This window comes from Penicillium hispanicum (genome assembly GCF_028827665.1).
Source record: "Penicillium hispanicum strain IBT 35686 chromosome Unknown utg000006l_segment0_segment0, whole genome shotgun sequence".
NCBI lineage: Eukaryota > Fungi > Ascomycota > Eurotiomycetes > Eurotiales > Aspergillaceae > Penicillium > Penicillium hispanicum.
Window position 1 is genome coordinate 3486671 of NW_026623198.1, and position 14129 is coordinate 3500799.

General features: G+C 52.4%; 5 protein-coding genes across 5 annotated transcripts; 3 read left to right on the forward strand and 2 right to left on the reverse strand.

Moving 5' to 3' along the window:
• Window positions 1-659: 659 nt before the first annotated feature.
• Window positions 660-2436, forward strand: N7459_007645 (sugar transporter; the record flags this gene model as incomplete). Its single annotated transcript, XM_056946813.1, has 3 exons — window positions 660-1202; window positions 1259-1412; window positions 1478-2436. 3 exons carry the CDS (start codon window positions 660-662, stop codon window positions 2434-2436), a joined length of 1656 nt encoding a protein of 551 aa, XP_056798812.1.
• Window positions 2437-3831: 1395 nt separating this feature from the next.
• On the reverse strand, window positions 3832-5895 carry N7459_007646 (uncharacterized protein; the record flags this gene model as incomplete). The annotated part of the gene is made up of 1 exon (XM_056946814.1): window positions 3832-5895. The coding sequence occupies one exon, from the start codon at window positions 5893-5895 to the stop codon at window positions 3832-3834; it is 2064 nt and encodes a 687-aa protein (XP_056798813.1).
• Window positions 5896-6253: 358 nt separating this feature from the next.
• On the forward strand, window positions 6254-7953 carry N7459_007647 (misato family protein; the record flags this gene model as incomplete). The annotated part of the gene is made up of 5 exons (XM_056946815.1): window positions 6254-6325; window positions 6378-6580; window positions 6637-7075; window positions 7129-7634; window positions 7692-7953. 5 exons carry the CDS (start codon window positions 6254-6256, stop codon window positions 7951-7953), a joined length of 1482 nt encoding a protein of 493 aa, XP_056798814.1.
• Window positions 7954-10157: 2204 nt separating this feature from the next.
• Window positions 10158-11248, forward strand: N7459_007648 (uncharacterized protein; the record flags this gene model as incomplete). The annotated part of the gene is made up of 2 exons (XM_056946816.1): window positions 10158-10782; window positions 10845-11248. The coding sequence occupies 2 exons, from the start codon at window positions 10158-10160 to the stop codon at window positions 11246-11248; spliced, it is 1029 nt and encodes a 342-aa protein (XP_056798815.1).
• Window positions 11249-13705: 2457 nt separating this feature from the next.
• N7459_007649 (uncharacterized protein) lies at window positions 13706-14080 on the reverse strand (the record flags this gene model as incomplete). Its single annotated transcript, XM_056946817.1, has 2 exons — window positions 13706-13935; window positions 14014-14080. 2 exons carry the CDS (start codon window positions 14078-14080, stop codon window positions 13706-13708), a joined length of 297 nt encoding a protein of 98 aa, XP_056798816.1.
• Between the last annotated feature and the right edge of the window lie 49 nt (window positions 14081-14129).

The following is a 14129-nucleotide window of genomic DNA, read 5'->3' on the forward strand; positions in this document are numbered from 1 at the left end:
CTCCAATATTTGACTTACAAGAGGCTGCATGTGTCTGACCCAACGGCGTCGTGTCCCCGACCTCCACGACGGTTATCCACAGAGTTTGCATCGTGCGCCAACGCCAGCAATGTCATCGATGGAACCCGAGATTAGCTAACTAGTTAACTAAGCAGCGTTTTGCGGTTGAACCATTCCCGAGGTTTTGCCTACTGTCGCCATTGGTCTTCCTTTGGCCCCGCCGGAAGAGAGCCACGCTAGAAATCGCATGCGGCTTTCCCCTAATTTCTCCCACTTCGATTTCCCTTTCTCAGTGTGCGCGCCGCCTCGGTGTTATTTCGCCGCGGTCAGAAAGCTCTTAAGCGGAATCCACCACATGAGATATATGTCGGCATATTTTCCGTCCCTGGTGGTCGTTTAGGCCATGCAAACGGAAAGGCTAGGCGATCCTTTAATGCGTGAGGCTTGCGATAAAGCGGATGATCCACCGTGAAGACCCACCGATCCGCACCAAAAGTCTATAAACCGGTTTTCAATCATGACGACTAAGCCCAAATGGTGGCCACAATATGGACATGGTGGGATTCTCCGCGACGACTAGATAAATGAAACCCCATGGCGCAGGCTTGCCCTCTCTACGCCCGCCGCGAATATTGATTCCAGTCAATATCTAGCCCCGCATGAAGACCAGCGATGAGCTGAGCATGGACGACAGGATTCGTTCGCCTTCGTCCCCCGAGAAGGTGTCGCCTTCGTCCTCGCCCGAGAAACGTGAATTGAAGGAAGATGACTGCTACGAACAGCTGGGCTACTGCTGGCCCCGGTGGAAGAAATGGATGTATCTGTGTATGTCCCTCCTTCGCGCGCGTGGAGAATCTCTTCGAGATGCTCAGTACCCCCCCCCCCCCCCCCCGTTGCAGGCTAACGCCCCCGATTTAGGCGCTGTGGCGTGTGTTCAGGTCTCCATGAATTTCAACACATCAGTCTTTCCCAACGCTGTTCAGCCGCTTTCCAAAGCATTCAACATTGGCGAGCAGGAAGCCCGAACGGGGCAGATGATTTATCTGGTCACATACTCCATCGGATGTGAACTGTGGGCGCCATGGAGTGAGGAGTTTGGTCGCTGGCCCATTCTCCAGCTGTCGATGTTTCTGATCAACATCTGGCAAATTCCTGCCGCTCTGGCTCCGAATTGGGGCACCATCGTTGTTGCTCGTGGACTGGTAAGTAGCTTGCCAAGACTCCTTACCGGACTGACTGATATGCTGACAAAGTGTAGGGTGGTATCTCTACTGCCGGTGGTAGTGTCACTCTCGGTCTGATCGCCGATATCTACGAGTCTGAGACACAACAATTCCCTCTTGCCTTCATCGTGCTCTCTTCTTGCATTGGTACCAGTATTGGCGGTGTCATTGGTGGACCAATTGAGCGCTGTAAGTGTTCACAATGCCAATATACTATTGAGCGTCCGAAATGTACTAACGCAGGCTTTCCATAGTCCTTGACTGGCAATGGTTCTTCTGGATCCAGCTCATCTTCGGAGCCGTCACCCAAGCTATCATCTTCTTTATGCCCGAGAGCCGCTCCACAATCCTCATGGACCGCGAGGCTAAGCGACGCCGCAAGACCGGAGAAGACCCGAATATCTACGGACCCAATGAGTTGAAAAATCCTCGGGTCTCGCTCAAGGAAGCTGGCCGAATCTGGGTTCGACCTTTCCACATGCTTCTGCGGGAGCCCATTGTGTTCTGTCTGTCCCTGCTATCTGGCTTCTCCGATGCCCTGATCTTCACCTTCCTTGAGAGTTTCGCCGTCGTCTACGAGCAGGGCTGGGGCTTCGGGATCCTGGCGCAGGCCTGGGCAGTCATTCCGATCAATCTTGCTTACATCCTCACCTACTTCTCGTACTTCCCATGGTTCTGGCGAGATGGGCATATTCGCGAAACCCGAGGCGAGGACGCACTGCCCCCGGAACGTCGTCTAAAATGGCTTCTCTTCCTCGCACCGTTCGAGCCCATCGGTCTGTTCGGTTTTGCATGGACGTCGTTCGGCAAGTCGCGCGGAATCCCCTGGATCGCATCGATGATCTTCTCCACGATGGTTGGAATCGCCAATTATGCGATTTACCTCTCCTCGGTGGACTATATGATCGCCGCCTACGGTGTCTACTCCGCTTCTGCCTGTGGTGGCAATGCCTTCGCTCGTGACCTTCTGGCTGGTATTGCAGCAATGTACGCCACCCCAATGTACACTAATATTGGGAACAAGTGGCACGTTGAGTACGCCAGCACCGTGCTAGCCTGCCTGTCTTGCATTGTCGTGCTGCCCATCTACATTTTCTACTGGAAGGGGCCGCAGATTCGCGAGAGCAGCAAGTTCGCCCAGTCGCTTGCAGCGGACCGCAAAGAGAACAAGGGTCGTCGTGTCAGCCGGATTGCACCTGAAGAAGAGCCATAATCTCGAGGCTTACAAGCACGGCGAGGTGCACTTTGACTGGGACCTTGTAGTCACACGAATGACAACGCCCTACGAACACCGGAACTATGTGTTTTGCCATGGGAAACCCTGATGATCGATGTATATATGATCTCTGCATTTTCTTTTCCTATCTGTCATGCGTGATGCACGATGCGCCCATGGAACGTTTCCGAGGCTGAGATTTATAGGTAGTCGGATAGATATTTGTAAATAGATGGCTACCGTCGCTATATGATATCCTCTTAAAAGCGTAAGAATTCACCCGAAGACAATTTCAGTAGTGATATCCACGAAATCTCCTTCACACGATCCTAGATATGCGCCATCTGGTTACCTCCCTGTGGGGGGGGGGGGGGGGGGAGCTGTTGCGGTGCCTAGTTTGAGGCTCTGCCGTGAAGCAGCAGGACATTTTATTCGAAAGCGACGTCATAGCCACATTCCAGAGGGTCGAAGGATCTGGGTCCTTGAGATCGGCATCTCAGGGGCAAGACTAGCTGTAACCGGTGATCCAGATGCATTCGCAAGATTCTACAGGCGCCCGGCTGTGCATACTGGAGCAGATTATTCTATCTAACAGGCCTTAGGGAATAACTGACTGGTAACAATTTGATTCTCTTATTGATTAGGTATGATCATTCTGGGGCTATTTTATCTTGCCTAACCCGTATCAGGACATCGATCTTCTCCTCTTCAGCCCACATCCATCATGATTCCGGCAGAGGAGAGGCTGGAAAAAAGAGGACATGAGCGATGGCTGAAGCTTGGTTCTCGGCCTTCGGATGCTCTACAACCATGCCCATGGGATGAGCGACCCGATCCACGTCCGGTACGACCAGGTCCCTCGCAGGAGCCGCAGGAGGGGAGGGGTCGGCAATGATGGGAAGGAGGCTAGGGATAGGGAACTGATCGCAACAAAAAGGTCGAAGCTGATCGGGTGCTGGATCGGGATAAAGTGAGAGGGAAAGAGATCTACACTGGAAGAATACTGGGGTAGAAGGGAGAGACTGATGAATCTGGACAAGGATGAATATAATTTGAAATAGTAAATGGACAAATGAAAAGACTAGAGAGAGTGAGACATTGAAGTCGAGCAAGGTATTGTAATAAGAAGGGAGGCAAGGGGAGATGTATGATAACGGACACGGAAAACGCCATTGCTAAAGACGAATTGATAATAGCAAACTATTGCTCGGGCGCCATGCAATGAGAGACGTAATTAGACGGAAGGACGAACAAACAACAGCTAAAACCAGGGGAGCCCAGAAATGCCAAACAAGTTGATGCACCAGCGCCGGGGTATTATGGAAAAGAACAAGAACCGGCTGAACAAAACGAAACCACGACATTCATATACGCAAATAAGCTGGGCCATAATTATCGTCGGAACATACGGACCGGAGCGCTGAGATCCCTGCGCTCTGCCAAGTCATTTTCGCTCTTCGAATCGGCTCGGAGGTTGGGAATTCGCCGTGGGCCTCTGCCTGGAGTCGTGGCTGTACTTCCAGTAGACCCTACGGAGCGGCCTCCCGCTTCGTTCGCACTCACTGAACGCTGCTTGCTGCGTGCACGACCACGTCGGGCTCGAATCTGTGCCAAGGCTTCTTCGCGGTTGATGGGTGTGTCCGCAAGAAATGAGGAAGAGCTTTGGGATTCCGTCGCTTCTCGGAGGGGAACTCTTTTGGTAGCTGGATGGGGAGGCTGGAACTCGTCCCGTACAACGTGACGTCTAGTAGGCCTAGCTTCAACGGAGATGGGAGTGTAGTCTTGCTCAACCATGGCGAGATCCGGTTGAATAGTATGGGCAAATCCAGATGACCGAGGGTCTTCAGAAGGGGTGTATGAATTCACGTGGCGACGCGAAGAGGCTGAATCTATCCATTCAGTACGGGAATGCGCCCTATAGGTCGGGATGTCAGGCGATGGATACTCATCAGCTCGCCGAGGTCGAGCATTGTCGCGAAGAGGCGACGGGAATGTTTTGAACGTTCCCGTCTCTGGTGAAAATGTGACTAGAGGTTCTTCCGGCATTGGCATCTGCTCTGGGGGTTCTGTTGGTTCAGGCTTCACGGCTGGTTCGGCGTGATGCGCAGGGGTAGGGGGGTCAATATCGGGAGTATGACTAGAAAGAGGCTCCAGTGGATGCGCATGAGCCTGTCGAGCAGCCTCTGCCTGTCGAGCAGCCTCTGCCTGTCGAGCAGCCTCTGCCTGTCGAGCAGCCTCTGCCTCTCGAGCAGCCTCTGCCTCTCGAGCAGCCTCTGCCTCTCGAGCAGCCTCTGCCTGTCGAGCGGCTTCTGCTTGTCGAGCGGCTTCTGCCTCTGCCTCAATCTGGGGCTTTTGGAACTTCTCGTAGTACTCCACATCGTAGATATAACGGCGCCCTTCGCGTTCAGCGATGCGACAGGAGCATCGGTCGAATTGACATTCGATATTGAGAAAGTGTACCATTTCCTCTGCCTCAACTCGTCGACGACGCTCAAAGTGAAGCTCCGCCTTCAGCTCATCCATTGCGTCGAGATCGGCTAGAGATGCAATGTCCTTCGCTGCAGGCGTGTCCTGCTCCTCGGCCGGCGGCATAACTTCCGAGAGGCGTGGTCGTTTCGGAGGGGTTTGTTCCGCGAGCTCTTCAGGCTCGGATTCGGGCGCGGGTGATCGAATCGAATCGACCGCCGCACGCTTGGGTCTCCGCGGGGTTGTTAGGAAGGCGAGATCACCCTCTGCTAGCGACAACCTACCAAAGTCCTCTTTCCGAATCTCATGGGCTCTGACTTCAAGCGTATTTGAGTGGTTGGTGGCCTCCACAGATCGCAGTTTGCCCTTCAAAACCTCAAGTTCTTCTGTAAGACCTGCGAGAGCATATGCGCGCTCGAAGGCTTCTTGCTTCGCCTTGTCCTTGGCGTCTCGCTCCCCTGCCACTTCGTCTCTTAAGGCTTTCAATTCGGATTTCGAATGCTTGAGCTCCTCCTGCAGCTTTACCAGAGTCGAACCCGCCCGGAACGCTTCTTTCCTAGCCTTTCGAATCTCCTTCTCGAAGATCGATCGTTCATGAGCCTGGCGCTCTTTGGTGCCGTGTAATTCTTCTAATAGCGACTCGAGTCGTTCACTGATTCGTCGTTCTCGTGATTGGGCGTCATTCAGTTCTTCTTGTACCGAGGCAAGGGTTGATTCGGCCTCCTCGCGACCGAGAATCGCCCGCTGGAGGGCGGCATTGTTTGCTGCTGCTTGTGCGGGCGCGCCAGGGCTGCCCCCTCGCGAGAGGCTGTTGAGAAAGGCGACCTTGGCTTGAACTTCTGAGACTCCCTTGGTATTTTTGTGGTGTAGGGACAAGAGGTCCGAGGGGAGGGATGGCGAGGCGGGAATGCCTTGTTGATTCATGCGTTCCGGCGAGACCGGGTGGAGGGCCTTTGAAGGGCTGAGGATGGGACGCGTCGGAGACTCCATCGCGAGTGGTGTCGACAGGTTATAATGTAGTCGCTCGAGGAATGTTAGTCGGTCATGAGGGCGTCGCGGACATGAAGATGAAGAGCGGTGCACGAGTGAAAATCACCGTTGGAGTTTTTGGGAGTGACGCACCCACACGACGTTGTTTATTGCCCTCTTGGGATGGTCAGGTGACTGTTGCCCTGGACACCATCGGCGCCTTCCCCGTTTGGGTTTATCACGGGCTTGCCCTTCACGTGTGTCTGACCGTCCCATTCTGGACTAGCGTCGGCGAGCGAGTCACGTCTGTGCGCCATCCGACACCCGCAGTTGATGCTCAAAATTAAAGATCGTCCGGTGTCGACTGATCTCGATAACAATGCACGAGATTGTCACGGTGCAGCTGGGTCAGCGGGCCAACTACTTGGCCACGCATTTCTGGAACCTCCAGGTAATGTCTGTCTTGGTTTCGGAGAGGTCCCTCTTTTCTGAACTATGAGTAGGAATCATATTTCACATACAATGAAGGCGAAGAATCGCCCATCGACCATGATGTTCATTTCAGGCCAGGAGTGGGAGCAGATGGATCTGAGACATACACCCCTCGGACTGTCGTTTATGACCTTAAGGGTGGCTTTGGAACCCTGCGCAAATACAACGCCCTCTACGAGATGACCGAAGATCCAGTAGCCGGTCGTGGTCTGTGGTCAGTCTTTGACCCCCAAGTCACCTTCGAGCAGTCACTGACTCAGGTTCACCCAGGGATGGCCAAGAGGTTGTACAAAAACAAACTCCTATTGCACAGAGTGATTATCAAAAAAGCTTAGATCAGGGCACTTCCGCGCCTCGCTTGACATCGGAAACAGTGCGTTACTGGTCCGACTACAATAGAGTGTTCTATCACCCTCGCTCGATTGTGCAGCTGAATGAGTACGAACTTAATTCTCAAATAATGCCTTTTGAGGATTGGAACGTTGGCGAGGAGCTTTTCAATGATCTCGATAAAGAGCATGACCTGTTGGACCGAGACGTCAGAGCCTTTGCCGAAGAATGTGATCAGCTGCGCGCATTGCAGATCTTTACTGGGGCAGACGATGCGTGGGGTGGCTTCGCCGCCCGGTATATCGACCGGTTGAGAGACGAGTATGGGAAGAAGAGTATCTGGGTTTGGGCAATAGAGGATGGGACTAAAATGCAACGGGTTTGTCTAATTTTCCCCGTTCCTCAAAACAAGGGACTCATATCCGTGATCAGCACCGTCAGTTGAAAAAGGACACCAACAAGGCCAAGTCACTTTACTCAATATCGCCGCAATCTACTCTGTATGTGCCGATCGTCGACATTCCGCAGAAACTCCCTGGGTATCTTCACGTGGATCGTCAGTCGGAATGGCAAAGCTCGGCTCTGATCAGCTCTGCTCTTGAGACGGTGACATTGCCTTCTCGTCTGCGACCCTATCATGATTTCGAAGCCTCCCTAGCCGGAGATGATGGAAGACAGAACATCTTTGAGCTGCAGTCGACCATCAATCCCAAGAACCATGAGCGGAAACCGTTGAACGAGGAAGAAGCTTCGAAACCTACAACTGAATTTGACATCGACTTCACTTATGATGAAGACCAGAGCAAGAGTCCACATATTTTCAACCAAGTTCAGGTGATGCGCGGAGGCGAGCCCAGGGAAACCCCCGAATCCAGAGATGATGACGTCGGACGTCTTCGCAAACTTCGATTGTACAATTCGGAGCCCATGCTCCAGAGGTGAGCCTGAATCCATGGGCACCAACCCGGTCCATCTACTGATCACGGAACCGATAGTTACCACACGTCCCTCAGCCTGCCTCTTCTCGACAGTTTTCCGCAGGGGCTGTATCCGAGTACCCCATCAAATGCCGGGCTCGGTATCTTTGCCGCATTGACCGCGTCGACCCGGACAGCCGGGAGGATCAAGGCCATTGAAACCACCACCGCGCGTCTGTTGTCGGTTGACGAGCGCGAGGCCATGCTCAATGGACTAGCCGAGATTCGGGAAGCCTATGAGACGGGGTGGAGTAGTGGATCTGAAGATGACGATGATTAGATACCATTGTCTGCATCGATCCGTGACTCTATTTACGTACATACGTACGCTCTAATTGGCATAAGCTCCAGTCGACGCCGGTGGATGATCCCCAGCTGTTTTGTAGCGCTTTTCCCCGCCATGAATACGAAGTCTGTACTGCACGCCTTAAGCCCCCGGGTAGAGGGAACGGATAGCCACTGGATTAGGTGTTGGCGGGGTGGAACCTGACATATTCCACGAAGTGGCTGTTGCAGAGTTTGAGACATGGTATCCTCGCGCAGTGTGGCAGAAAGACCGGTTTTCCCTAACGATGAGGCAACCCCTCCCACAAACGCTCTTGCCGGAACTCTGTACGCTTTGCTTACATCTCGTAGTCCAGGGTTTGATTTGACTTCCACCACGCCCGACCACCTCCGAGCGCCACTGACTCTGTCACATTCGACGCGAAACTCCCGCCTGTCACTGGACCTATTGGCAATTCCTAGCGACGTGGATGAGAGAGCTGTTCCCTCGTCCCGTTTCCACAGCGACACGGGAAGTGCAACCATGGGACATTGGCGAGCTCCGAGACATGACATCTGGGGACCCGAAGACATCCAGCGAGAGAAACATGGATCCCAACAAGATGGCGGTCATTTCGAATGACATCATGAGATGCTCTCCCAACGCTCTCCGTCTGTTGACTGGTCTTGGATTAATCGCCTCGGCCGCTTGGGAAATTCACTGCGCCGGCATGTTTTTCTGCCAATGAGCCAGCGCAGCGTGCGATGCCGCACCGCAACCGTGTACCTTTGGGCGCTCAGCTTCATCACCGTCCAGGTTTGGCCCAGCTCGGCAAGGGTGCCTGTCATGTAACGTTACCTGCAGCAGCCACTCCAGGGACCGTATTGCTCGAGCTCAATTGACTCCTGGAACCTCGGAGCCGTGGATCCACCTCCCATAGAAATGAATTTTCCTGCGCTCAGCTATTGCGATGGTGACGAGGGGGATGGGCTAGAGGAACTCGTGGCATGCATTATTGGCTTAGTCCAGGACCCTGAAAATAGGTGTCTTCTGGGTGCCATCTGGAATCCCGGCTAAAAATGCACGGGTGTCACATATCCCGGGCTGTTAGCTCGCAATCAACTCCACGCTCCGGCATTCGGGTCTCGTCAAGAAATTTTTCAATCTACAATGACGGAGTACCATACGGTACTCATGCGGTATCGAGCTAGCCTGCTTGGCTTGTAGGGAGAGTTCGACCCAGAGCCCGTTTCATTTGTGAGGTTTCCCCACATTAAGGCTGGATCCACAGACAACAAATGAAACCTATCTTATTTCTTGACATGTGGGCGATACCGACAACTATGCTCTCGATCAGGAGTCGACATGCCATCCAAGGTCCCATGATTAGTGGGGAATCTATAATTGGCCCATGAACTGACAGCGGTCGTCCAGCTCTCATGGGGAGGGAGGGGGGAGGCTGGGGGGAAACAGAAGACGGCACAGCCGATTCTCTGTTGGCATTGATACCATGCACCAGTTCAGATAACCCTGGTTGAGAATGAGCTATCAGTTAGCTTCTGCCCGCGCCGCGTACTGCCAAGTCAGACCTGCATCGCCTCGATATCTGTTCTGCTTCAGCGTCGGTCTGTTTGGCGCTTTGAGTTTGGCAGCATGTATCCCGGCCGTTCCATCGAACGAACCAGGAGCCAATTGCGAGACCAATCCCAGCATTTGTCGCTTCGCCAACCGGGTCTAGTGCTCTCACACTAGCTTTGACCCTGCATCGAGACCTAGTGTGTCGTACGGACTATATATGTTGACCCGCCTCCATATTCTGGATATAGACACGGAAAATCTGCTTGATGCAATGGTGATGCCCGATTTGGTTAAATTGTCAAGTTGAATTGCCACTAAAGCATCTGATCATGTTTTGGTACCACGGTTGTACGGGTGAGCTCTCCCAGCCAACCGGATGGAGACATGACTATCAACCAATCTAGGACAACATGGCGGACACCCCAGTACCAGACCGGGCAGTCGTGCACCTGCATCTGAGGCTGAACATATAAACCCCGCTCATTCTCCTTCCTTCAACCCGGCTTCTGGGTTTGAAATCAATCTGTTCCAGGAACTCTTTCGCTACGGTTCCTGCTTGTCTTTCGTTCAAGGAACTTCTACATATAACTTGTGGCCAATACATCACATCACTCTAGCATACCGCTCGTTTGCTAGAAAGAATGCGGAGCATCTCTATTCTCCTGCTCTATATTACCAGCTTGACCTCGGCCAATGCTGTGCTGAGAGCCCCCGCTGGCAATTTCCGGATCGCCATCCGGGATGGTAAAGGTGGCAGAGGTGATAATCACCACACGCCGCCGCCGCCAGTGTCAACTCCCTGTGAGACTGGAACCGAGACCCCGACGCCAATTGTGACTGCTACCACGACTCCGTGTGAGATTTCGACTGCAACTCCGCCGCCGCCCACACCATGCGAGACGTCGACGCCATCTTCACCACCACCACCGCCTCCTCCAACATCTACTCCGCGCGAGACGTCGACTCCAAGCTCAGTGGTTCCTCCACCCCCAACTTCTACCCCGGGCTTCCCACCGCCACCTCCAAGCTCTACACCATGTGAAACTTCTACTCCTGGGTCATCTCCCCCTTCACCCCCAATTTCAACTCCTTGCGAGACATCTACCCCAGGCTTTCCGCCTCCCGCGCCTCCAACTTCCACTCCCTGCGAGACGACAACTTTGATCTCGCTGCCTCCAGCTAGCTCGACCCCGTGCCCCACTGAGACTGAGAGCCCTCCCCCAGTGACAACCATTACATCTACCTACACCACAACGACCTGCCCTGGTAAGTGAAAACGACCGGTTTGTACCAGTACCATTGTTCTAACTTCCACGTCACATGGACAGTTATTACTAGCGGATCGTCTATTGTCAGTCACCCAGTCACCCAGACTAGCACCCTGGTTATTACGTCAGTTGTCACCTGCAGCGAGGGATGCACTCTACCTACCAACCAGCCCGGTACTACTGCTGTCCTGCCTGGCTCCAGCCCGGCCCTTCAGCCCACTTCTGTCGAGACTACATCCCCAGCTCCAGTGGTTTCCCAGGTTGAGCCCGCGACTCCTGCACCGGCCATCTCCCCCGTGGAGGTCTCGGTTTCAGTCGTTCCAGTCTCTTCCAGTGCCCCTGCCTCCTCTTCAAGCACACCTGCTCCATCTTCCACGCCGGTATTTAATGGAGCCTCTCCTCAATTCCAGATGTCCCTAGCCGGTCTTCTGCCTGGAATCGCTGTGCTTCTGGCTCTGGTTTAACCAATCAGATAATGCGATACACTATTACCCTGAAGAGGTTTCAGGTAACAAGGTATTTAAGGGATTGGATGCGATCGGCGATAAGCACCAGGAAAAACCAAAAAGGAGGTTATTCGTGGGGATGAATGAGTACATGGATCGCGCATCTTCTTATCCTAATTTTGTGAATGCGTCCTCTTTCTGCACCCTGGTTGAAGGGGGATTCCGCTTGATGAGGTCTGGTTAATGACTTGACGTTCCTTACGACCCATGGGTATGAGATGCACGCCTTTGTTTAGTTCTGCATAAAATAGTCTCTAATGGATGTGAAACCTGCTATATAAGTTCTTTCTGAAGACCACATATGAGACCTCGGGCATCTTCAAATTCCCAAAGCTAATTATTTTAAACAACTACAATCTGTAAATACTCCTGGTAAATGCACTCCAAGGGTGAATATTACATTGCCAGGGCCTACCAATGGGCCTCCAGAATATTCAAGTTGGTTTGAATTGATTCAATTACAGACGGCTGTTACCCAAGGTCTGCCACGAGTGCATGAGCAAGTTGTTACAGGGGTAAAGGTAAGATAAGAGCCAACATGAGCTAACGAAGGAGAATTTGAGCTAGAGAAAGGATTCCAACCAAGACAAAATTACTCATCAAGGCGCTTTGTCTGGAGAGCGCCTGCAAGCTGCCATAGTCCAGGACTCACATCGTCTGGCTGAATGCAACACTCCAAGACGGCCAGTTTCCACGGCTCATGATTGACGCGGTCTAATGCTGACAGCAGATCCGCTTGCGTTTTGATTTGTGTTGAGAAAAATGCTGGATTGACACCGAGATCCTTTTCCAATTTAGATGCGAACGGATTGTTGCATGTTCTGGTATGCTTGGGTGTGGACAAGGCGGAGGCGAAGGTGGCATAGTTCCAATTGGCGATGTAATTATAGGGTCCATCATGAATTGCAGTCTGTAAGATCAAGATAAGAGGTTTGAGATATATTAGTCAAGGCTTCTTGTTCCATTCAGACCTAAGGAGCCAGAAGTCAAGGAGTTTCGAAACAGGATAGGTGCGCACTGAAAGAGCAAAGTAGTACTTACCTCTATTTGATAACCCAGATTGTTCAATATAAATACTATCATATTGGATCTGCTTCGGATGGCAGTACTTAGCTCTTGAGCAGTCATTTGAAAGGCACCGTCACCAATCACGAGGATTGCTCGCCCATCTGGACGAGCTAGCTGGCAGCCAAGTGCAGCAGGTAGACTCCATCCCAGTGATTCCTAAACAAGCTGGATTTCAAAACCCGCGCCCTTTGGGAGTGGAATCTCAACGGCATTAAACCAAGCATCTCCTGCATCAGCGATTAATGTATCCTTGCTTGTTATCAGTCGTTGAATGCCATCCACAATTCCACGCACAGTGAGAGCTTCCCCGAGTCCAGGACTGTTGACTCTGGTGCGCTGGCGAGCCTTCCACTGGAATTCAAGAAGTGTATCTCTCTTTGGCGAAATCGAAGACATTAGAAAAGCCCCAAGGACATCAGCCAGGCAGAAGTCTTGAATCAATCGACCATTCGGCATACGGATAGACCTTTCTTGGATATCAATCATGCGCCAGCGCTCCTCTTGGATATCGAGCCCCCCCAGCGTATGCATATCAGACCAGCGCCCTCCAAGAACCACCCAGAGGTCAGAGTCCATCACCACATCTCGACATTCGGAGCTAGAAGCTGTGGCCCAAAAGGTTCCCACAAACTGCGGGTGCGACTCTGGTAGAGTGGATTTGGCATCTGGCTGACAAAAGACGGCACAACCCAGTTTATTAGCCAGTGTCACAAGAGCCTCTGTCGAAAGGAAGAGATGTGCCAGAGCACCGATGATTAATATCGGCCGGCGTGCTGCATTCCATGTGCTGATTAGCGGGGGCAGAGCTTAATCGATGGCCCCTGATCGAGACACTGTTGGAGGTGAAATCCGCAAAGGCGTTGCTGGATTGCCCACAACCTGCACCACATCGGTGGGAATCTCAATGTAGATTGGCAATGATTGATGAATGCATTGAGACAGAGCGTCATCTAGACGCAGTGCCGCATCTTCACTTGAGTCCAGGCGGATTGAAGTAGCTGTGAACTCTTGGAATAGTCGCAGTGCTTGGTTCTTGTCGGCGCCCCCTGTCGTATGATGCAGGGCATTCTCCGCAGTCAGCAATTTTGAGCTCGGACAGCCTGAGATAACGATGACCTTCAGGCCCTCCGAACAGGCCCCTGCAATTGCATTCAGCAGTGAAATACTTCCAACAGTATAGGTTACTACCACGACTGCCACTTTCGAGGGGGAAGTTCGCGCGTATCCGTCTGCAGCGTAGCCGGCATTCAACTCATTACAACACCCAATCAGGCGCAAGCTTGGACTTTTCAAAATCTCATCAAGAAGAAGCAGATTTGAGTCACCTTTCAATAATCGCAGTTTTATTTAGTAAGCTTTACTCGGCATTGATGGAATGGGGGTGCAAGTACCTGGGACGGCAAAGAAATCTCGGACTCCCAGCTCTTCCATTCGATAGGCCAAGAGAGTGCCGATATTGTGCTCTGTCGGTGAAAACTTTGGAGTGGTCAATGATGGCAACAAGCTGGGCGAGGTAAACAGCTCGGCCATATTCGTATTCTCGGGAAGTTTCAAGATTATTCGACCTTTGATACTTGCTGCAAATGATTTTCCATCCTATGGTCAGCTGGGAACGCGTAGGAAGACTAGTAATTTGATGGCAAGGCATCGCTTACCTTTCTCCATCATATCGTAGACTTGAGGTAATTGCGCAAGTTCCATGAACTGGCATTGCATAGCCATATTTTTACGAAGGAAGAGCCGCAATGCCTCCTCGGTATCTTCTCTGGTG